Source organism: Labrus mixtus, chromosome 8 (assembly GCF_963584025.1).
Source record: "Labrus mixtus chromosome 8, fLabMix1.1, whole genome shotgun sequence".
Lineage (NCBI taxonomy): Eukaryota > Metazoa > Chordata > Actinopteri > Labriformes > Labridae > Labrus > Labrus mixtus.
Window position 1 is genome coordinate 7,972,323 of NC_083619.1, and position 22,475 is coordinate 7,994,797.

Here is a 22,475-nt window from a genome sequence, read left to right on the forward strand (position 1 = left end):
AATCAACTTCACCATTTATTCACAAGCAAAAAAGACCACAGTGTTGTAAAACTGTCTTTTGTACAGCATGGGTGCCTGCATCAACTGGTCAAACTCAGAATGCCAATGTGGGTTTACAAAAAGAAAGAAAGAAAAACGTCTACATAGGAATCAGAACGTCCTTTTTATCTTTGTTGGTGGATTTTTGTATTTGCTGCGGTCCGGGGGCGTGGGATGTCAGATCTCTGTGCTGTAACATGGTTAGACTGTGACAGACACCGTAAGCGTTGGCACTCGGCCGGCCAAATCACAACAGCCAATCAGGACAAGGAGGAGAGGAATGTGTGGGGCCTGTGGAGCGTAGAGCCGCCTCTTAGCGCCAACACAAGATGGAGCACAGAGCCTCCCTGGATCTTGTAGTCTGCAGCCGTCTTCTCATCATTCCTGAGGGGCAAAAGAACACAGGAGTGAGCACGTGATGGTTCAGGAGAGATCTGCAGTTCAAGTTAGTTCATGGTGGGGGAACTCACATCTGTTTTCCACTGTAGATGAGTCTCTGTTGCTGTGGAGGGATCCCTTCCTTCTCTTCCACCCTTTCTTTAATCCGCTCCACCTTCATTCACACAGAAAAAAAACAACAACATTTAGAAGTCATGAAGCTTCTCCAGAGTCTATTTTTTTTATCTCACAGGGAAAATCTTTAGTCACCTTGTCTGTGGGCTCAATGTCGATCTCTATTTCTTTTCCAGTGAGAGTCTGAAACATAATGTTGACATGATCAATAAGAAACTTTGGTACAACATAAGAAAAAATCAAACCATAACGATACCTGCTTCAATAGCACGGCAGGTAGAGGTGGGGAAGAAATTGATTAATGTAAAAATCAAGATTCTTATCTTCTATCATTTAAAATCGATTCAGAACTTTCAAAAATCTGTTTTTTTATTCTTTTGGGCTAATCGGTCACTCCCTGCTAAGTGCTAAGGCTAGCTCTTTAACTCAGTAGAATGCCAAATGTAGCCAGTCTCACAGATGACTGGAGTAGATCCTGAAGTATGTACTGATTCATAAATAGACTTTGAATCATGAATCGTTTTGAATAAAATCGTCAGAGACCCAAAGATTCCCAGCCCTAACAGCAGGTAATAAGACCTAGACACCCATTGTTTGGTTAGTTCTTGTTTTGGATTCACAGAAATTGCAGGAAAACGTTTAGATAACTTAAATATATTTGTACAATTTCTACAGTGTCCTCCCCTCTGCTCGCTGACTGTGACATCCACGTAACCTTCACATGTAAATGAGATGAAAAGAACTTGAGAAATGTCAGTATTTGCCGCCCTTCAAATTCCCTCTCCCTCTCTCTCAAGAAACATGACTGAAGATCTGTAGGCGTTTTAAAGCTTTGGTACTTTTCGGTTCTATTGATCGTTGAAAAATCAGAGATTGTATCGGTTTAACACACATGGTATCCAGAAACGATTGAAAAAAGATTCAAATTGTTGAAAATTACTTAGTTTTTTAAACAATATTGTCACGGTTAATGATCTTCACAGCTGTTAGCAGAAAAGGTTCTATCAGGCATGTAAAAAAGGGATGACAATGATTTATACAGGGCGGCTAGTAATTAATTTTAGAACTGATTTATTGTAAATCCATTATACATGAGGAAAAAACCTTGTCACACTCAAAGGTTACAATCTAACAGGGCCTAAATAGACATCATTAGAAGTGCTGTTCCTTTCATAACCCTGACTTAATGACAGATGAGTTTTCATGCACACTGACTTGCCCTCCACCACTCTCTCACGTTGCTGTTGAGTAAGTAATGCTTCTCTTTCTTAACGCTCCTCTCTGTGGGACAGAGGCTACTCCACAGCTGGGACTCACCCCTCACACATATTCAGGACTGCACTGACTCATCCACATTCAAATCACCCATCAGGACTAGTTTATACAGTGTTAGTTATTTGACCTGTGTGTAAAGTTTGTTCTGATCTTTTTATTTTAAACTAATGCACAGTGTCTGTGTGCTTGAAAAGCACTTTATAAATAAAAACTTATTATTTTTTACTCTTGGTGCAACAACAATAACAGAGCTTTTTATACTTTTTGTTGTAGAGTAAGATTTGGTTCACTTAATCATCAAGTAGAGTTTGTCTGTGTTGAAATTGAACAGAAAAGCTTTCATGGATGTAGAGATGCTGACTTCACCTGCTCAATGTGAGAAAAAGATACAATGTGCGATAACATTGTTCAGTATTACAGTGACTATGTGAACTGCAATAAATAAACAGAAAACTAAAGAGTGCATATCAGCCAAAAAGCAGTTTCAATGTCTATCTACTGTTTGTTTCTTTTCATCACACAACACAAGTGTTTACATGTCCCTCCTGTTTCTCAAATAAATTGGCACCAATTAATCTAAGGCAGGGGTGGGCAACTGGCGGCCCGGGGGCCACATGCGGCCCCCATCAACCCTCAACGTGGCCCTCAGGTCAATTTTTTACACATCAATTAATTGAAAACATGAAGAAAACATGATGAAATCTGCCATGAAATCATGAAAACCAGAAATATGTCCATAATAATATTTGATCACTGGTATATGTTGAGTTAATTTGAGACATAATTGACTGTAATCGTTTTTGTATTCTACAATTTGGCCCTCTGGCAGTGAGAATTAAATGAATGTGGCCCTTGCTGTGACCAAAGTTGCCCATCCCTGATCTAAGGGGAACATGGGGTACCATTATCTGAACTAGACTGGATTAATATGGTGTGAACACACAGTATATACCCACTTATTGTCTCCATGGGGTATCCACACTCTGATTCACACCATTGATGGATTGGAAATATTCAGTAGTACAGGTATGATGTAATGTTTTTCGTAGGATGGTGAAGGGTTGACCCTCCTAACTCTGATTGTGTAGAACACACTGGAGACTTCCATGTCACTGGATGAGCCTTTTAAAATAACATTTAGGATTCAAAGTTAAGAGTATATCCACTTCTTTATGTATGTGAACATTCAGCCGGTTAAATACACACATGCTGAGTGAGAAAGCATAGCTTGACTCTGTTAGGTGTGTTTAATTCTCCCTCAGTCCTCAGGTTTTGTTTTGGAGGCTAACCTGGTGATGAAGTTAGCAGGCTATCAAATAACAAAAGCTCCCGACTGGCGCCCAAAATAGAAGCATGCCAATAGCTCGTTGGTATCCAAACATACCCACCAAGAAATTAAACCAATGTCAGCAAAGTATGAATCACATGCGAACAAGATTTAATTATGAAAACCCAGAAATAGATTTAGCGGACTGGCCAGTGGTGTTAGCATGCTAGCCAGCATTAGCATGTAGGAGCCGGCGTAGAAGTAGAGCCGTAAATAAAACAATGTTCTTACCTTAACTTTGATCAGCATGTTGACTTAAGAGTGAATTTATATACTAAAAAGTGTAATCTGACCAAAACACTTGGTAAACTAGCGAATTCCAACCTGCTCGTCTGGATGACTTGAATTTGCTTCCTGTGTACACAACTAAACCATCCGGACTGATGTGACGTCAGAGCGCACGGAAACAAGGTTCCGCTCTATCAAACAAAGTCAGCAATTCTCTTTTTTATTCCTCAACACTTACGCAGTTTAAAAAAGGTTCAATTAAAATAGATATTTTAGTAGAAAACTGAAAGAAAACACCGCTTAAATGAAACGAATGATAGTGTTTTTATTATTGTCACTATTATGCCCTTAAAAGTAAGTACTAATGTTAGCCATCTTTTTTGAAATATTTTTGTCAGTTTATTTCATTACAGTAAAATAAACACATACAATACACAAAAAGCACACATGCTCACATGTTCATTTAAAATAACACAAAGAGAGACGGGAGATTTGCAAACCAAAAATGTCGTCATATTTTACTGGAACTTGCACTTGAGTGGTTTAATCAGAATAATATTGTTTTAAAAAGGAAACCTGTTTTGAGTGTAAAAATATTAATCTGTGAAATAATAGCTGTTAGATGAGAAAAAAAACACAACATCTGCCATTTAAAGGTAACATATGCGAGGTATAATGAGTAAATTAATATGGAAACACTAGTAAATTAAAATTCAACTTTAAACAAAACTTAATTAACGTTTTACATTTCAACTCTGTGTTTAAAGTGAAGGGCATACAAATACAACTGTGAGAATGTTGAAAAACACCACAGAGGAAGAAGAGAGGGGACTAAATGCTGTGCTGATCCCACACAGATGTTGATCATTCAGCTAATTTGTCAGGAAGTCCATATATATTGTGTGAGCTCTAGTGAGAGCGGGATCCTTCAGTCATGGTGACTCATCTCTACCTAGGTGTGATAATCGTGGCTGTTTTTGCAACAGTTTTTGCAAATGCAGGTAGGTATCTGTGTTATGTGTGCTATTAATGTTTTTGGAAACATTTAATGTGGAGAAACAGGGGTCAAAGTGAGAATTTGTTTGCAGAGATCAATGTTGTCTGTGAAAAAGACTCAGTGAAGATCACATGGAGGATCCCTGCAGAGGGCGTGCCACATGCAGCTCGTCTGTTCCTGGGAAGCTGTATGGCATCTCGGTTTAACGTCCTGCCCACCGGGGAGGGCGAAGCTCAGTTCAACTACAAGTTTGCTGACTGCAAATTTACAAAACGGGTAATCTTATGCCTTTATTTCACTAAAACAGTTTTCAGTCAGTCCTGGAGTCCTAATATCTGTTTTTCTACAGCTGAAAGGAAAGCGTCAGCTTTTTCAAAATGAACTGACCTACAGGCCAAAAGCAAAGGGTCAACCTGCAGCGTTTGTGTATCCCATCGAGTGTGTTTATAAAAGGTAAGGTTAGCATTGTATTTATCTTTGAATGCACAAGACTCATACTGTTTAGATGTCATGAGTTATTTCCTGCTTTAAAACTGTTGTGGGTTCAGCACAGATTTATCATATCTGTTTTTTGGACACTGAAAGCTGAAATGACTGCAAAGAAAACTCTAATTTTATATTTCAGGCCTGAGGGCTGGGTCCCCACTTTCCTGAACCCTGGATCAGGACTTTCTGAAGGTCGAGGCGGACTGGTCTTCCACATGGCGCTCCTCAATGGTACATTTTCACACTGCTGAACACAGCATAAGGGTAAGAAAGACATTTCAAACATTTTTACTTACCCCCCCAACAGAGCAATTAACTGGTGTAGCAAAGACTAATGTCATCCCGCTGGGCTCCTTCATGCCGATATGGGCGGCAGTGGAGCAGAAGTCCCATCAACCCTTGCTGCTGCTCATGGAGGAATGTTTCGCCACCACCACCCCAGAGCTGCAGCCTAATGGCCAGGTTCACCAAATCATCACCAACAAAGGGTAGGCTTGGATGTAGATGTGTCTTTGAGTTGTTAAAGAATAAAACATTTTAAGCTAATGTAACATTTAAATTGAATCCCTCAGGTGTCTGGCGGAAAGCGTGACGGGGAACTCTAAGTTCCTCCCTCGGTACCACTCGTCTTCTGTCGTCCTTTACCTGCAGTCCAACTTTGGTCTTGGACAGGAGGTGAGAGGGGGTTTAAAGATCACTGTGACAGAGAATATTTTGAACATGACCATTTTGAAGAAGTCTTATGTGTTCCTTAGGTTTACATTCACTGTAAACTGGTCGCATGGGATCCACAAGTTCTTGATGAAAGCAAGAAGGCCTGTCATTATGTGAAGCCAGACATGAGGTAAATCATGAGACTGGATTGCCATGACTTGAAACACGTTAACGTTTTATTGAGCTCATGATGAGAAATACAAATTATGTACTGTGCTAATGTAAACTATTTGGTGCCGGTTGGCCTAGCGGATAGCTTGCTCGTCTGAGATTTAAAATCCTTTCCCAAACATCATTCCCCACTTTCTCCCTCTCCCAGTTACCGACTATCCACTGTCTCATTCCAATAACAGCATAACATTTGAATATTAGTGATTAAAGAAAGAACATGGCTCTTTAAAAATTTGTCAGTATCCTTGCATTACAATGACTCTCTCTACGGCTGCTCAGATGGGAACTACTTGACGACCCTGCTCAGAGCTCCATCTGTAGCTGCTGTGACTCAACCTGCAGGTCTCGTTCCAGAAGAGGAGTTGATGCAGGTAATAATTTTTCTAAAAATCTGAGGGAATTTTTCTTTGCTTATTTCATGTTTCCTTGAGTCTCTTGTTCCCCCGTCAGAATCCCGTGGCTTTAGTTACAATTCTGTGTTGGGACCTCTGATCATCATGGATCCATCTGACTCAAATGCTGACAGCATGTCAAAGGTCTGTCCCTAAAACTGGAATGATGTGCCATAAGGTTTATGGAGTGTTTCCTGTTTAACACTGGATGTGATGACTGATGTTTAACACTTTCTCGACAGAGTCCGTTGTAAGCTGAAGGATGTGCTTATGATCGTGTAAAACGGGAGAGCCGGATGCAGACAACCTCAGCATCCCGACTAATACTGGTTGTGATGTCAGCTTCATATGCTCTATTAAAACCTCTGCATTAGTAAATCTGTTTTCAACTCCTGAGATTCAGTTTTTTTCCCCACTGTGTCGCTCTAGTCTTTGTCCCTCTGCTCTTGACGCAAATCAAACATTTGAAACTGCTGCTTTTTCAACACTTCACAATTTCTATGGAGGTGATTAGTGATCAGAATTCAAATGATAAAGCTAATTTGAAAATGCATTAACAGAAATGCTTTTTAATTTTCAGAATATGAGTGTATTATTTGACTCAAAAATAAAATCATGATTAATTAGAATTTTAGTTTTTCAACTTCAAAATGCACATTCTTGACTAAATTAAAATGACATTTGCTTTATCATTTTCAAAAAATGGCCCACTAAATTTGTATCATAATTCAAATGAAAGAGTTAATTTTAAAATGAAAATACAGCAAGAGAAACATGTTTTAATTTTCAGAATATAGGTGCATTATTTGACCTATAGTCTGTCATCCAGTTTGCATTATACTTCTACTCTATGTATGACATAATTCAAATGAAACCGAAAAGGTCTTTGCCTTTTCGTTTTGCCGTGCTAAAAAGTGATCATAATTCAAACCAACTCGAAAACGAAATGGCAAAGTGGACAGCGCAGGAAAGTGACGTCAGACTCCAGCTCCCAGGCAGGCGTTTTCATTTTCATTTGAATTATGTCATACAATATGCATAGAGTAATACTGTAATGCAAACTGGATGACTGAATATTCATTTTAAATATGTCAAATAATGCACCTATATTCTGAAAATTAAAACTTCTTTCTCAATGTATTTTTATTTTAAAATTAGCTTTCTCATTTGAGTTATGATACAAATTTATTGGGGCAGTTTCTTTTTTTTAAATGATACAGCAAATGTCATTTTAATTTAGTCAAAGACTGTGCATTTTTGCCGTTGAAAATTCAAATTGGATAAATTAATAATTTTATTTTTGAGTCAAATAATACACAAATTAAAAAGCATTTCTGTTAATGCATTTGAATTTTCAAATTAGCTTTATCATTTGAATTCTGATCACTAATCACTTCCATAAAGGATCACAATTTAATGAATTATCTTGAACTAAAACACAAGGATGAAGACTTTGAATGTTTTGATCAAGCTGTTGGTTCTCTGTATTGTCAAATGAACTTGTCCAATATCATGTCGACTACAAACTTGGGCTTCACAATGAAAGAGCTGCCTGAATTATTTGTCCTGTTATGTAGATGATGTGACCTAGAGGTAAACATAACTATCTCTGTGGTTCTACTATCTCCCCACCGGATCGTGGGTTGGCGGCCTGCCAGAACAACCCCCTACACCCCCTCCCCTCCCCACCGGATTGCTGATGGACGGTCTACCTTCCCCCACCCCCTTGCTCTCTATCCCTCTTCCTGCATCTTATCCCATCTCTCCCCCTATCCCTTTCCAAGCCCGGCGCAGTCTAGGCCTGTGAAGACTGTTTCGTCATGAGCCGGGGATCCGGCCGAAGATTTCTGCCTTTTAATAAGGCAGTTTTTTCTTACCACTGTAACTTTTGCTGCTTTGCTAAAGTGCTCATGATGGATAGGCCGGCTCTTTGTAACATAGCAATAAGTAAGGTCTTTTACCTGCTTTTTGTAACATAACAATGAGTAAGGTCTTTTACCTGCTTTTTGTAACATAACAATGAGTAAGGTCTTTTACCTGCTCTTTTGTAATGTTAACAGACAATGAGTAAGGTATTTTACCTGCTTCTTGTAAAGTGTCTCGAGATAACACTTGTTATGAGTTGACGCTATACAAATAAAAGTTGATTGATTGATTGATTGATTTGTGATTTAGATGATGTACAGTAGCCTCTGCATTGGGGAAACTGATATTCAATTTCCCACCAAGTCATTCAATTCTGATGCAGTACTTTCACACTGAGGAAGCATTGCATCAGACTATTTACAACTGAGATCTAAAAAGATCATGTGTCTCAACATGGTGAAAAATGTTCTGTCTGTTACCACTTCAATTGAATGTCTATCACTTAATAAATATAAAATCAACATGTAACATGTAAAGAGACAGTGGTTATGTAGTTAAAAGATGATAAAACCACAACTTTTCTAACTATTTACTGGTTCACCATGGACCAGTTTATTTCAGAATGTTTAAGAATGATCCAGATTTGGAAATGCACCTTTTTGCTATCCAGGGTAAGGTAATCAATCTTAATTCTGTGTAATTCCTGGTTAAATAAAGCTTCAATAAAGATAAAAACACATAACCCTCACATCCTTTATGTGTGCATCATTTACAACATGTAACATTTGCAATTCAGCAAGTCACGAGCCAAATAATTTAAACATGTCTATAGTATCAACGTCATTGTAACAGGTTTTGTTTGACCTCCTCAAGTTTCAAAGGTGATGTGATACATTTCAAACACACTCCAATACATGCATGTTTATGAAACATTATATACATTATGATAGTATATAAAAATCACAACAAAATGCACGCTCAAGGTCAAAACAAGGTAACCATACTATCATGATTTAAAAAAACCTCCAAAATATTCAAATACAAATGTCCAGCTGTTCAAAGCTATAAGATTGGAAAAAATCTTAAAAACAGGAAAGAGATTATGAAATCAAATTAAATCAGGAAATCATCTCTTGGTTTTTATACGGATAAAAGCTCCAGTTTGTGTTGTTTCAAACTTTTGAGTAGGATGCGGAAATTTGGTCCAAAATATCAGGATCGTCCTGATCCCTGCAAAGGGCTAGATAAAGGTTGTGATAAAATGTAAGAAATGACAATTATATATCAAACAGCATGACATATTATTTCATAATGTATATGCTGCTGATCAAGCTTCACCTCAAATGAAATCCTTCCCAAGCTGTCTTGCGTCAGGCTGATCATTGCTGCACCTGAGATAGTTGAAACCCGTCAGGTGAAAGAGATTGTCTTAATTGAGGTTTCCTGGTTAGAATGAATAAAACCAAACACAGCGATGATAACAAGTGTTCAGTCATGATGGCGTCCATAGGTGCACTGCTGTTGAGCCTGGTAGCTGCCGTGTCAGTCTATGCAGGTAGTACTGGAGCGAAAGTCAGGGTTTTGGTGTTTGTCAGTTAAACGAAAGTGCTTTGTGTTTAAACTTAAGGTATGTGTGTTGGAACCTTTTCAGACATGAACCTGGACTGTGGGCCTGGTTTTGTGACCCTCGTGTGGACAGAGCGCAGATCTCAGGCTGACATGTCACTCTTTCGTCTTGGGAACTGTTACCCCACCAGCCTCTCTGCCAGGGAGGCTGTTTTCAGTGTGGACGTCAATGATTGTCACTTCAAGAGACTGGTGAGCAGCTGACTTATCTGCCAACTCAAACTATATTTCCTACAGCTGCTTGACATGTTTCTCTCTGGTAGGTTACTGGTAATCAGATAACTTACACCAATGACCTGGTCTACATTTCCTCTCCTGATTCTCACATCGCTCCCTTCACTCACCTGGTCGTCTGTGCTTATGAGAGGTGGGTGTTCAATCAATCAAACCAATGTTAAGTGGTAACCACTTCTGCAGATGTTTGTGTAAATGTGTTGCTTTATTCTGTGCAGGCCCAAAGACTGGTACCCTACGATCTATGACCCAGTGTTTAACACATATGGTGAAGGAGCTCTGGTGTTCCACATTGGACTAATGAATGGTGGGTGTTAAACATGACCTCATGGGGAATTGCAGCCTTTGTGCAGGGACTCCTGCAACTTAAAGACTTGTTTTTTCATGTACTGCTTCAGATGACTTCTCAGGCCCGGCTGAATCCACCAGCTTCCCTCTTGGCTCGTTCATCCCCATCATGGCCAGTGTGGAGCAGAAAACCCATCAGCCCTTGCTGCTGCTGCTGGAGGAATGTGTTGCTTCAACTACACTGGAGCTGCAACCTGGGAGCCGTCTTTACTCAATTATCACCAATAAGGGGTACGTTTGTTACCGAACAAAATGTTTTTTGTTTTTTTTTTTCTGTAGAGAAAGTGAGTAACGCAGACTGTGTCAAACCTGCAGATGTTTGGTGGACAGTAAGGTAGCCAGATCACAATTCAAACCAAGGCAAAAATCTTCAGAGATCCACCTATCCCTTCAAACCTTCAGGTTTGCTCTGGGAGAGGAGGTATGCTTTACATTCTGTGACTACTGCATGTGCATTTTTCAAAAGCTGGGCTTTATTATTAGAAATTTCAAAATGGTGGAAATCGAATGTGTTGCCAGCTATGATCTTGTCATCCTCAACAGGTTTTTATCCACTGCCAACTAGTCGCTTGGGATCCCGATCTTCTTGACCACACCATGAAAGCCTGCCACTATGTCAAGGATTACGGGTGAAATATCAGTGTTTAAACTGCATCTGAATACAAAAATGAAGTGCCGTTTTAAAGAGCTGTAACATGACGAATTCAATTGGATGAGTCTTATCAACTGAAGTTGGAAATCTGCGCACCGTCTGCTGTTTATTTATTATCCCTCGAACCTTTTTGAATTTAGTTGGGAGCTGCTGGACAATCCTGCCTATAACCATCTTTGTGACTGCTGTGAATCCAGCTGCAAATCCAGGAGGAGGAGGAATACAATCTCTGGTATTTATTTGTATTCTTTAACAGATGTGTTTGAATTTTTCTGCTGTACTAAAGGTGTTTATTCTTGCTTTCAAAAGGGAACCATGGAATAATGCAGAAAGCTGTACTTGGTCCGTTTACCATCACTGATGTGACGTCCTGACGTGTCTTTGGGTATGATTGTAGTAATTAAAGGCAGATAATTTGTTAATAACTAAAAATGGCATCAGTTGTGTGTTCAATTTGGAAAGGAAAAGCAATAGTGACTTGTACAAAAACACTAACTTTTTTTTTTTCTTCTGTATTTTACAGAAGTGTTTCGCTCCATGTCAAGACTGGTTCCTTCTGAATTTGGTTTTTATTCTTGGTTTCAAGCTTTTTTTAAGCTGAATGCCTGCCTGTATCTACATTTCAGATTGTAATATAAAGATTTTGCAAAACACACTCACTTGGCTCCTTGCTTAATTTGGAAGAGCATAATGTTTCTGACAGTATAAACCTCTTGTCAGGAGCTTCATAAATGTGGGATTTCTTGAGGAAAAATGAAGCTGTTTCCAATATGTCTATTACCAAGATGTCTTATTATAACATTTCGCGAACCTCCTTATTTGTATAATGAGCATCTCTAATGCTTTCAGGGGAGAAGATCCTTTAAACTTATGATTAAGCCATACCTTCACATTTTTGACAGACTATTTCGAATGGGTATAGCAAATAACACTTTTCTGTGCTATGAAGACCAGGGCCATGACTTGGATAAAGGTGGATGGACTGAATTAAATCACACCCAAATTCCATATAACCAAAATCCTAATAAAACCTTTATGCATGGTGAACGGTACTGTAGACGTATAATAGCCACTTTAAGGCATGCAGCCGACGCCTTGAACCCATTGGGTCAAGGAACCATGTTCCAACAACAGCCATCTCTCGCAAAAACCTTGCCAGGGTATCTCGTTGAATATACCTGTATTTTTTTGATAAATTAAAGCCTTGGTTATTTTACCAGATAATTGAGACCATGTCTCACAAGGTGACCTGCTCTAGAGAGCAGCAGCACACGCAAATGTTACATGATTAAATGGGTTACAAAGTAAAAGCAAATTATTAAACTGTGCAAATTAGTTTGAAAATAAAGTGCAGATGTTATGACAGGGTAACAATTACTGGCTAGGCTAGATAACAAATGTCTCTTTTTACATTTACCTTACCCATAAACTTCACCTTGAGTGTATAAGGATGACGTTAACCATTTATTTGATTGAAAAACTTCTGCTTATTAATACATCAACACAGCCGTAAATCACTGACTGTACGTCACTCCGCCGATCAACGGAGCGGAACTATCGCGAGAGAAAGAGGTGAGAAGAGACGCGCGGGATTTGAGCCGACTGAAAAAGCTCAGTCCAGAGAACTCCCACTAGTTTAATACTGAGAGGAACATAATGTAAGTAATTATAAACAAGATAGAATTAACGAGTGGCAGACGATTACTTCAGACAACTCTTGAAAGTTGTGTTTATTTCTTCGACCTTTGTTGATCAATATTCATCTAAACAAACAAGGGAATTTGACCGTTTTATGCTAGCTAGCAAACACGGACGGTCGGTGGTCTGTAATAGTTTATGTTATTATTCTTATTATTATATTATATTATTATTATTATATTATATTATAGTATATTCTGTTTTGTGTGAAGTGGTATCTTCATCTTCAGTAGATCATTTATACAAATGCTAAACTGGTTCAGAGTTTGGGTGTAAGCTTTAAATCTTAGGTTTTTGAGTTTTAGTTTAAGTCATAATTCTTGAACTGAGTTTAGGTAATAAAAATGTTAAAAACATTTAACTGACAGCAGTATACAGAATAAACCTCTATAGTTTCATTTACCTTTAGAAAGTTCAGTGACGAAGAAAAAGTCAGACCTGTGGTTGGGAAGCAAACAGTAATTAAAGAAGTTATCAGTCTCCATTGTGCTGTTTCTCAAGTGATCACACATTGAACCCCTACAGTACATTATAATATCTCATTTCTGGATCAAAAATGTACAGATTGAGGGGCCAAATAACAACGATATATCAGAGGTAATCTGCACAATGCCATGTTATAAACAGGTTGTTTGGTGTTCATGGATAGACTTTGTAAAAAGGAGACTTTTCCTTTTGGTTTCAAGAGCAGGCAGTGCAGAAATGCCTCAGGTTTTCATTCACGCCACAGTTTGTAAAAGAAAATCCAATTGTATGGAAACTCATCCTTCTTTCCACTTGATTCATTACATCAGTCAATTATTCCTAATGAGGTTTTGGTCTCCCCATTGGGGACCTGCCAAGCATGATAGAGTCGTAGCATCAGGTCTCTCCTGGCTAAAAAATAAACTAGGATGGTAACAGCAAACATGCTAACTCCAGGGTCCAGGCTGGTAATCTACAATCCAGTGAGGCCATGTCAACATTGTGTACATCATTTTTTTTAGTGAAACATTGTAGGACCTTTCCCAAACTGTTGCGACAAAGAGATACATTGATGTTTAAAAGATTGTATCATTAAGATTTGCTGTTTCCTCTGAGGCCGAGTCAAAATATAGGAAAACAACCCCATACTATATATACAAAAATAATGTGATGGTGTTGTCCTTCTACTTATTGTCATTTTGTGTGATATTTATTGTTACATATTTACATCTGTGTATTGAACTCTAATGATTGCAGAAAAATAAACCAGCAGAACTAGAAATGGACTGGTTCCACTGCAACCAGTGCTTCACGAGGAGGGGATCCAAGTTTGCCGTGTCCAGCTGTGGCCACATCTGCTGTGAAGCGTGCATCAAAACTAGTAAGAAAAATAATCCACTTCCTGCCTTGAATGATAAGTTCATTTTTAAACTATGATTACCAGACATTTTAAATTAAGAATGACTTTCTGGCTTCTTATGTCTCATCCTTTCCCACAGAGCAGTGCAGCATATGTGGAACGAGCTGCAGTTATTTGCCCATCACAGAGGAGGTTGGTGAAGTAACTGTCTGAGACCACCACGAGAGAGTGACCTTATTTAACATAACCGCCTTGTTTTAATTGCACAACATTTCTGCTTCAGATGAAGCCACAGGAAAAGGTGTTTTTCAAGGACCCTGTGAAGCTCATCCAATCACGGCTGGAGCACATTTCGCAGGTCCGTCCCTCTGTGCAGCGCTCGCCCAAAGCTCCCTCGCTGTTGCCCTTTTAATTGCTGCAGTAGTGTGTTAAATGTCAGAGCAGTCAGTCAATTTATGAGTCATTCGACAAGAGACCGCTGGAGTCACAGTGATATTTGACAAGATTAAAAGCATCGTTTAGGATTTATGTAAAATAATTTAGGATCCCTGAGTCATGACACCAAAGTCAGTGTTGATTGTTATCGTTTTTCACTTTTTGAAATATTTGATGTTGAGGTCTTCATTTTCCCCAGGTTGCCCTTTTTCAGCGATCACAGATGGAGCGAGTTACAGCGTACTTCAAGCACAAGTCCGTTGAACTGGACAGGCGTCTGAAGGAGGTCACCGAGCAGAGTTACAGGTGATTTTAGTTGAACTTTTAGTTGTTCTGCTGTGGCTGTATAAGTATAACCTCCCACAGAGTACAACGCAACTCTTCCTACGTCTGCTATCACAAGGCAACTCTCCGAACTGAAGAGAGAGAACGCTGACTTGAAAAAGCGGCTTTCAGAGCTGAAGAAGGAAGCCGCTGAATTGAAGAAGCCACTTTCTCAGAGGAGGGTAAGTGATCCAACAAAAAACAACAAAAACTGTTCAGGTTAAAGGTGTGTGTATAATTAATCAAGCTTGTTCTGTTTGTAACAGGTTTCTCCAGGACATTTTCTAATGGACGGGTAAAAATTATTTCGATTTGAGGACCTTCTTTTTTACTTTTCAGTAGTTTCTTCAAAGTCATTTTGGATGATGCATTTATAACGTTTTGTCTTTTTTTTTTTAGTTCTCAAAGAATGTCCCTTCCCGTCGCTGTCACGTCTCCAGGTAAACCTGTTGATAAAGTAATGATTGTTTCAACTGTTGTTTGTCATTTTATATTTTTTTAATCAAGCTGATGAGTGTTTACATGTTTCTTTGTTACCTAGTTACCCCTCGCTCCAGGCCGATGAGGTATGTATTCCATGTTCCTGCTATTGTAGAGTTCGCGCTTAATTTCCACGATTATGAAAACAAGAATATTGAGATTAAACAATTGCTTTTCCGCATGCCATGTTGCATCGTGTTGAATAATGGTGATCTCAACATCAATCTAAATAATCTTGATTATGATTTGTGCCATAATGTGGTACAATCACTCAGTATACATTGAAGCATGCTGTTTGATATGAACGTTTATTAGGCCCAGTGGATTCGGGTTTTGTATGAAGTCGGTAAGTAGAAAGCCTTGATTCAATTTTTCCCTAAAAGTCCATGCAAATCATTAGAAGGTTTCCCTGAGTCCCTCTATCTTAAAGGGATTGGTCTCTTGAAAGCTACAATCTCACCATCCAAGGGGCAAGAGGGGTCATGGAAATGTCAGAGAAAAAGAATAGTGTGAATATAAGCTCTGCCTTCGCTGTCCAAGATATCAACTGACTTGAACACCGATGGAAGATTTTGAATCAATGTGCTAGACAGCTCTCCGCCAACATACTCAAACTCCAAATGAAGGAATATCATGAAGAGGAATGGTGTTAATCCCTCCCGAAGGGTTCAGAGACTTGTATATTTAATGACAAAGAGCACTGAAGCTGTTCTGGCAGCACACGATGGCTCCAAACACTACAAGACATTTACTGGTCATTTGTCTGAGTCTACACTTTACAGTTGAAATGTGATAATATGTCATACTTCAACATTTGGTCTCTTTTGTTTTTCACAGTTTAGGCTCAGGAGAAATGCAGGGGTGGGCCAGAGATAGAGGTCCTAGTCTGTCCTCCCTCACAGTAAGTCTTTTAGTCCTCATGTTTGGTAGACCTACTCTAAAGGAATAACACAACTGACCTTTTTAAAAACATTCCTGAACTCTGTGTCAACATTTTCAAAGACCCTGGTTGACCTTATCAGAGCTTGGCTTAAAAAAACCTCTAGCCATTAGGTGTTTTCGGACTGCAGAAACTTTTTCATAGTTCTAGGAACTGTTGGAACCCTCCTCCTTTTTTATTGATTCTGCATCGCAGGGACTATGAACTTTTTTAGTTCCTAGAACCCCGTTTTGAGGAACCCATGGTGTGTAGTCCTCAGGGAACACCTTAGTGGATAGTTCCACTTTGAAAAAGGCCCCAGAACAGTTTGGTTCGAAAACAACTATTGTCAACTCAAAAGCTTTTTTTCTCTAGCTTGACAAGAGATTTTGATTTCCCTGTCTCAGCTCTTGTGTTTATGAGCTCAGTGGATGTAAACTTGGTAACAGTTCCATCCTCCGATAAATAACTGAAACCCGCAGAAGGAGCTTCTAAGTTGACCTTAGGTTGAGATGTTTTCCTGTCAAACTACAGTTTCCAAGGTCCAGAATCAGGTACTCGTTTACATTTAAATATTCTACTACAAACTCAGAAATCATACCGTCACACCTTGTGTTACTTATGATTAAAGAAAAACTTTGACCTCTTGTGTTTTTGTCAGACTCCTGGATCAGCTACCTCTATTTCTAGTCACAGTTCTCTGCATGAACATGTATACAGTAAGTCTGACCATCACTCAAACTCTGGTTCTATGATTAAATCAAATAAATTCACCATGCTTTATTAACTTAGAAATAAAATGCAGTGTATTTTTTAATCCAAGTCCCTTTCACCTCTGCTTTATAAAGGAACACCAACATCCTACAGCACTTCTACGAGGTAAGAAATGATTAGCAGAAAAACGTATGCAATGAAACCTGCAATCTAATCAAAATGTTCTTCATGTACTTGCTGGGTCAATCTGTTTTTTTCCATCCTCAGAACTCAGCGTCAGACTCCTGATGTTTTCCAGCTCCAGTTTATGAGTGGATTATCAATACTGTCACCCAGGCATTAGTGACAAAGGTCTCTAATATGTAAACACTTCATTTAAGGAGTCATTAGCGGAATATGTTCATCACTGTCACATCTTTGTTTGGTACAGGTATTTTGTAAAAACACACAAAGGACATTTTTCTGATTTTACAAAGTTGTTCCTCTGTCAACCTGCAACATTACAGTACTGATAGACTCGTCATGCATGATTCCTAGAAATGCAGTCTTTAGCTGCAATTGAATAAAAAACTGTTTGTGCAGAGACATTTCACAGCTGCTTGTTTTCTCCTACAAACCCAGAGTTACCAGCTACACCTAGCTGGAACGGCCACAGCAAGCAGAAAAAACACAGCTTACACACGTGATTATAAAGGCAAATCCTTTACTGGTTTCCAGTGACACAATTGTGCAAATGAGATCAGGAAAATACATTGAAAACACCTGCAAAGGAAGACATTAAATGTTACATGATATGTTCCTACAGCATGACATTGCGTTCACTTTTCATTACTAATAGAATGACAGCTTCCACGATATTGAGGTCATTTGACCTTTGCCAAGACTTTTCGAACAAACTAAACTCAAACGTGACTCCGTTCAAAACTCACCTCACCCTCTGGAGGTCGATGAAGCAGGTCCATTAAGAGTTTTTTCTCAACTCGTAACTTCATGTACAATTTTTGTGCTATAATTTGGAATATGAATTGACAGTTATATTTCTCCTTTGGGTTCAAATGTTTTGCCTTTGCAGACCCCATCAGTTACGTTTATGTCTAGTTTACCTACATCTTAAATCAACAAACTCACACCCTACACTCAGACATGAAACAGATGTAGCCCAAAATACTGACTGAATCAATATGTAGAAATTGAAAATGGCCTTATTTACATCTGTATGACATCTGCATGTTTCCTGTACTGTGAGCCTTTACTGTTTGAAGGTGCAGGGAGGTGTATCATATTCAGACAGTTCATATAGAAATTACTTCAGTGTTTATCAAATTGGGAATGTAGTTTTTCTAAGTATGCTTAACAGTAGAAGATGTACTATACTGTTTTCAATAAGCGTGATAATAGATTAAGAAGGACACTGTTTAGATAGAAATTAAACTTTGGTGAAAGAATTGGGTTTAATGAAAATAACGGCTTCAGGTTTCACAACCAAGTGCAAGATGTCGATTTAAAGTGTACATGTCCAGTGTGCTTTCTATGACAAGGAATTATTGGCTGTTAAGGAATGATTACACACAGTGAAAAGTCGACAAATCCATCAACAGACATTTTTTCTGGAGGAGTTACACACAGTATCTGCTATAGTCAGGTACCAAAGGTAAAACCAGTTTAAATTATACTGCTACAATAGCATACTAAAAATATCTGTGACTGTGATAGCTAAACAAAAATAATGAGCTCAAAAAAAATATAGCAAACCAGTGTAGAAGTTTCTGTCCTATTTACAGCAACACAGGCAGCACACTTAACAATTCAAGTCAAAATATATTAGGATAAGCAGGAAATGCAGCATGTACATAAAAAAACACAAACCTCTCTTTATTTGGCTTGTACTGGGAAGACTGGATGTTACAAACCTGCTGAATTAAAGCAATTTAAACCAAACTAATGACTATGCTTGTTGGTGCAAAGAACGTGAGGACAACTCCAACCACTTTAATACAAGTTCTCAGGTCTGCTTCCAGTGTGTTAATCAGTCACAACGGGTTCTTGGTCTGTCACCACGGCGTCCTGAGCAGCAAACCAGTCTCGCACTTGCTGGTAGCTCATTCTTGATTTCTTGCATAGAGAATCAAGATCTTTTTCATGAAGTTGTCCTATTGAAAGATAGTATGTTTCTAATGGCTGGATATCTGGAGAATCAGTACTTCTTCCATTTGCTTGAGATTTTCGTTTGCGACCACCCCCCGGCCGAGAAGCTGTTCCACCTCCGTTAGTTAAACCACTGCTGCTTTGCTGGACTGCCAGGTCTGCCAAGAACTGGTCGCGGACCCCCTTAACCCAGCGCAGCTGGCCGTTTTTAACTGCATAACGTGTGTCACCAAACCACTGAATAACGTCTGCACGGGGTAAAGCTGTAAGCTTCACAAGCTCAGTGTAATCTTCACTTTTGGGCCACTGGCAGCGTAAGAAGTGTTGCTTTAAAACATCCAACTGCTCCTTGGTTTTTCTTGGTCGCCCAGCAGGAGTGAGAGCAGGGGATGTGGATGCGGATGAAGAAGCCCCTGTGAAGCGAACAGGCGTTTCTGAGGGACTGGATTTGGCTGAGTGGGCTTTCTTTGATGTGCTGATGCTCTTTGAAAGAGGTTTATTGGGTGACGTAGACAGTGGTGGGCTGCCAGAGGGGGAAGAGCAGGGAGAGGATTCCAATATTTCTGATGGTTCCTGAGGAACGTCTGGCTCAATCTTGCAGATCTTGATCAGTTGTAAGGGTTGTTCTTCACTTTGTTCCCCATCACCAGAAAGCTCCTCCATAACAACATAACTTTCTGCATCAAGGACCCGTTCTCCAAACGCTTCGATGCTGTTTGACAAAAAAGTCTGAAAGAAATGGGAATTTCTTATCCCGTTGCTGCGGACTCCTTCCTGGCACTTCTCCCCATTTAGTGGATGAATCTTTTGCGTAATAAGTGAAAGAGGTTCACTTTGTTGATCTTGTTTACCTCCGACTACAGTCTGCTGAGAGTGAGTTTGGGCTGCTGCCAGGCTTCCTCGGCCAACCCTAAGCTGATACCGGCTGTCGCTGAACCATTTACGAATGTCGTTACGGCTCAGCCCAGTTTCTTCCTGCAGGCGCCTAAGCTCCGTCTCTGCAGGCCAGTTCTCTTTCAGAAAGCTCTTTCGAAGGGCAGCAAGCTGAACTTTAGTCTTTTTGTAGCGCCCATGACGATGTTGTTGTGTCGATGACAAAGAAAGGTCAAGGGAGACATCAGCAGCTGTACTTGCTGGTGTGTCTGCTGGCGGGCGGTAGAAATAAGAATCCTGAGGAGGAGGGAGGGTGGAACTGAAACACGGGACAGTGGATTTGGCTGGTTTATAGGAATCTGGTGACTCACACTTTGGTTTCTTTTTTTTCGGAGTGAAGCTGGGGAGAACGACCTCTATTGCATTGCTTTCATCATCCTCAATTACCAATTCTTCACAACTTCTGCTCTTGCTCTTCAGCTTTGCTTCCTCATTAGTTTCAGTAGAGTCATCAATAAGCTCGGGCACTGCCAGCTTTTTCCGCGTCTCCTCGATCTCCTCTGAGGACCAGCTTATACCATATTTAATCCTCTGCACCATAAACCACACCTTCACTTTGTCCAGTGGCAAGGCACATTCCCGGGCCAGGGTGTTAATCTCACGGGATGATGGATATGGAAATAAATTGAAGGCCTGAACAAGCTCTGGGATTGCATCAAGTTCACGGGTTTGATCGGACTGTGTCCACACCAATTTCAGTCCCTCGGACACAAGAGGGAGGCACACAACGGAGTTGTGGTTGGTGGTGAAACTGGCCACACCACTTGCGCTGCTTTCATTTGAGCTGACGGAGTGGTCCAAATCCTTGGGGGAACATTTATCTTCAAGCTTTTCTTCACATTCTGTCTTTGTAGCTTTCACTTTAAACGACTCGTTCATGACCACAAGAAGTCCGTTTCTGCCATTACGTTCACTGTAAGTTGCCATCTGGGATACCAAAGAGGTGGCCTCAACTACAAAAGAAACAAATATGCGGATTTTAGTACCAATGTTTTTACTTATTTCAACTCTTATGATGTTTGCATTTCACAGATGAGGCATACAGTCAAAAGTACAGACTGATTTATTTAACAACTTTTTGTTCTCATTCAATCTCAAAGTCAATTATCTGACAGCTGTTTCCCCTCCCCCACTACTTTGCAACTCCTAGTTCTGAACTCCTATTGAAACTAGTCGTAGCCCAAACTCTGTCCAGACTGGGTACCCCTCCCCCAAAGTGTGGGGACTAACTTTTGTTTTGTGTGAGTGGGGGGGGGGGGGGTGGGGGGAACAGGTCGCAAAAGGGTGGGAGCGTGGGGAATGGGGGATCTATGAGAAATCCATCACGGTCTACTTTTTCTCACCCTTTCCCAGTCAGGCTTTGTTCCAGTCCCCCAAAGTGAAGTGTAGCCTCTTCACAAACCACGACCAGATACCACAACAGAAACCTGTGGAAGAGGAAATGATTCCGTTAGTCACATTCGAGTCAGAGTTGAGTCACAGTGCAGATATAAATCAGGATTACACATCAAATATTCTTTATGAAAAAAGTTGATATAGTTGTAAATTAGTTTTGAAGCAACAGGTGTTAAACACAGAGAAATACCACAAATAAAATGTCAGTTTTCTTGTAAGAAGGCTAAAATAACCAACCAATTTTGATTAACATCTTTCTTTGTTGACATTATTTGCATTTAATCATATTAATAGGGTGTTGGTAGCAACATATGTAACTGTGTATGACAAGTAACTTCCCCTTTTTAATTAAGTAGGAAAAGATTTTGTGACAGCTGAAGAAATGCGGCGTATTAAGTACGATTACGCCATGGCAGAATATTTGGGTCGCTTGAGCCACGAAAGAAATGGTCAAGTGTAGCAGAAACATAGACAAACAAGTATGAAATCACCGTGTTAGTCATACGTGATACATCTCAAACCCACGGGTATGAGGTCATGCGCTGGTCCCACCAGTGTCTCATGTTTTTACTTTCACACTGGAGTAGTTGAAATTGTGTATCTTTGTTTTAGTGTAATGAAAAGCTGTAGAAGTTGCTCCAGGGGGGCAAGTAGCAGTCCAGCGACTCCCCCCCTTTATGGCGTACTAACTAAAACACTTCACACTGCACAGGCGCACTTCACCGTCAGACACGCTTCACTGAAACATAAAAATAAACTTACCGACTAAGCCAAAACAAGCCTTTCTTCCCGAGGTCCGTGTGTGCGTAAAGACGAACGAAAGCCGGAGTTTCCCCCCCAAGCCACTCCGCTTTTTACAGCCGAAGTTCAGAGGAAGAGCTGGGAAACAATACCGTCTGTCTGCCTGTTTGACCCTTGTCTTATTTATCAAGCTCCTCGACGGATTACGGTCAGCATACAAAGATGCGAGGCGACCAAGTTTGTCGCCTTCCGTAGGAGTTAGGTCCCCGAATCAATCCGGCCGAAGAGCGCACAAATATCTCAATCCGTGAGATTTAGGTTTGGATGATGAGTCGCCGTTACTTCTCCCCCCTCCGTCCAAAAACCGTGGTTGCTTTTGTTCTTTAACTGAGAAGTGTTTTTTTCTCTGTCCGGCCAGATCGAGGCGAGGCGGAGCCGAGGACCAGGAAGCCCACAAGGCCCGACTCTCCCACAGTGACGGCGGGGTGGGTGTGCCAGT

General features: G+C 40.0%; 4 protein-coding genes and 1 pseudogene across 4 annotated transcripts; 3 read left to right on the forward strand and 2 right to left on the reverse strand.

The window, feature by feature from the left end:
• Positions 1–2: 2 nt before the first annotated feature.
• nedd8l (NEDD8 ubiquitin like modifier, like) lies at positions 3–3,545 on the reverse strand. The gene is made up of 4 exons (XM_061044018.1): positions 3,386–3,545; positions 688–735; positions 510–592; positions 3–423 (listed from the first exon to the last, which is right to left on the reverse strand). Exons 1-4 carry the CDS (start codon positions 3,401–3,403, stop codon positions 300–302), a joined length of 273 nt encoding a protein of 90 aa, XP_060900001.1. The 5' UTR covers positions 3,404–3,545; the 3' UTR covers positions 3–299.
• Positions 3,546–4,464: 919 nt separating this feature from the next.
• LOC132978733 (uncharacterized) lies at positions 4,465–6,520 on the forward strand (annotated as a pseudogene).
• A 2,925-nt stretch (positions 6,521–9,445) lies between these two features.
• On the forward strand, positions 9,446–11,523 carry LOC132978734 (zona pellucida sperm-binding protein 3-like). Its single transcript, XM_061044019.1, has 10 exons — positions 9,446–9,563; positions 9,660–9,826; positions 9,898–10,001; positions 10,087–10,175; positions 10,267–10,447; positions 10,532–10,637; positions 10,760–10,845; positions 11,009–11,100; positions 11,178–11,253; positions 11,395–11,523. The coding sequence occupies exons 1-9, from the start codon at positions 9,461–9,463 to the stop codon at positions 11,240–11,242; spliced, it is 993 nt and encodes a 330-aa protein (XP_060900002.1). The 5' UTR covers positions 9,446–9,460; the 3' UTR covers positions 11,243–11,253; positions 11,395–11,523.
• Positions 11,524–13,795: 2,272 nt separating this feature from the next.
• Positions 13,796–17,305, forward strand: LOC132978737 (RING finger protein 212B-like). Its single transcript, XM_061044021.1, has 12 exons — positions 13,796–13,911; positions 14,030–14,082; positions 14,174–14,248; positions 14,525–14,631; positions 14,729–14,831; positions 14,916–14,944; positions 15,049–15,089; positions 15,191–15,215; positions 15,967–16,030; positions 16,710–16,767; positions 16,897–16,927; positions 17,030–17,305. Exons 1-12 carry the CDS (start codon positions 13,812–13,814, stop codon positions 17,103–17,105), a joined length of 762 nt encoding a protein of 253 aa, XP_060900004.1. The 5' UTR covers positions 13,796–13,811; the 3' UTR covers positions 17,106–17,305.
• A 143-nt stretch (positions 17,306–17,448) lies between these two features.
• On the reverse strand, positions 17,449–22,440 carry homeza (homeobox and leucine zipper encoding a). The gene is made up of 3 exons (XM_061044020.1): positions 21,998–22,440; positions 21,184–21,267; positions 17,449–20,793 (listed from the first exon to the last, which is right to left on the reverse strand). Exon 3 carries the CDS (start codon positions 20,765–20,767, stop codon positions 18,785–18,787), a length of 1,983 nt encoding a protein of 660 aa, XP_060900003.1. The 5' UTR covers positions 20,768–20,793; positions 21,184–21,267; positions 21,998–22,440; the 3' UTR covers positions 17,449–18,784.
• Between the last annotated feature and the right edge of the window lie 35 nt (positions 22,441–22,475).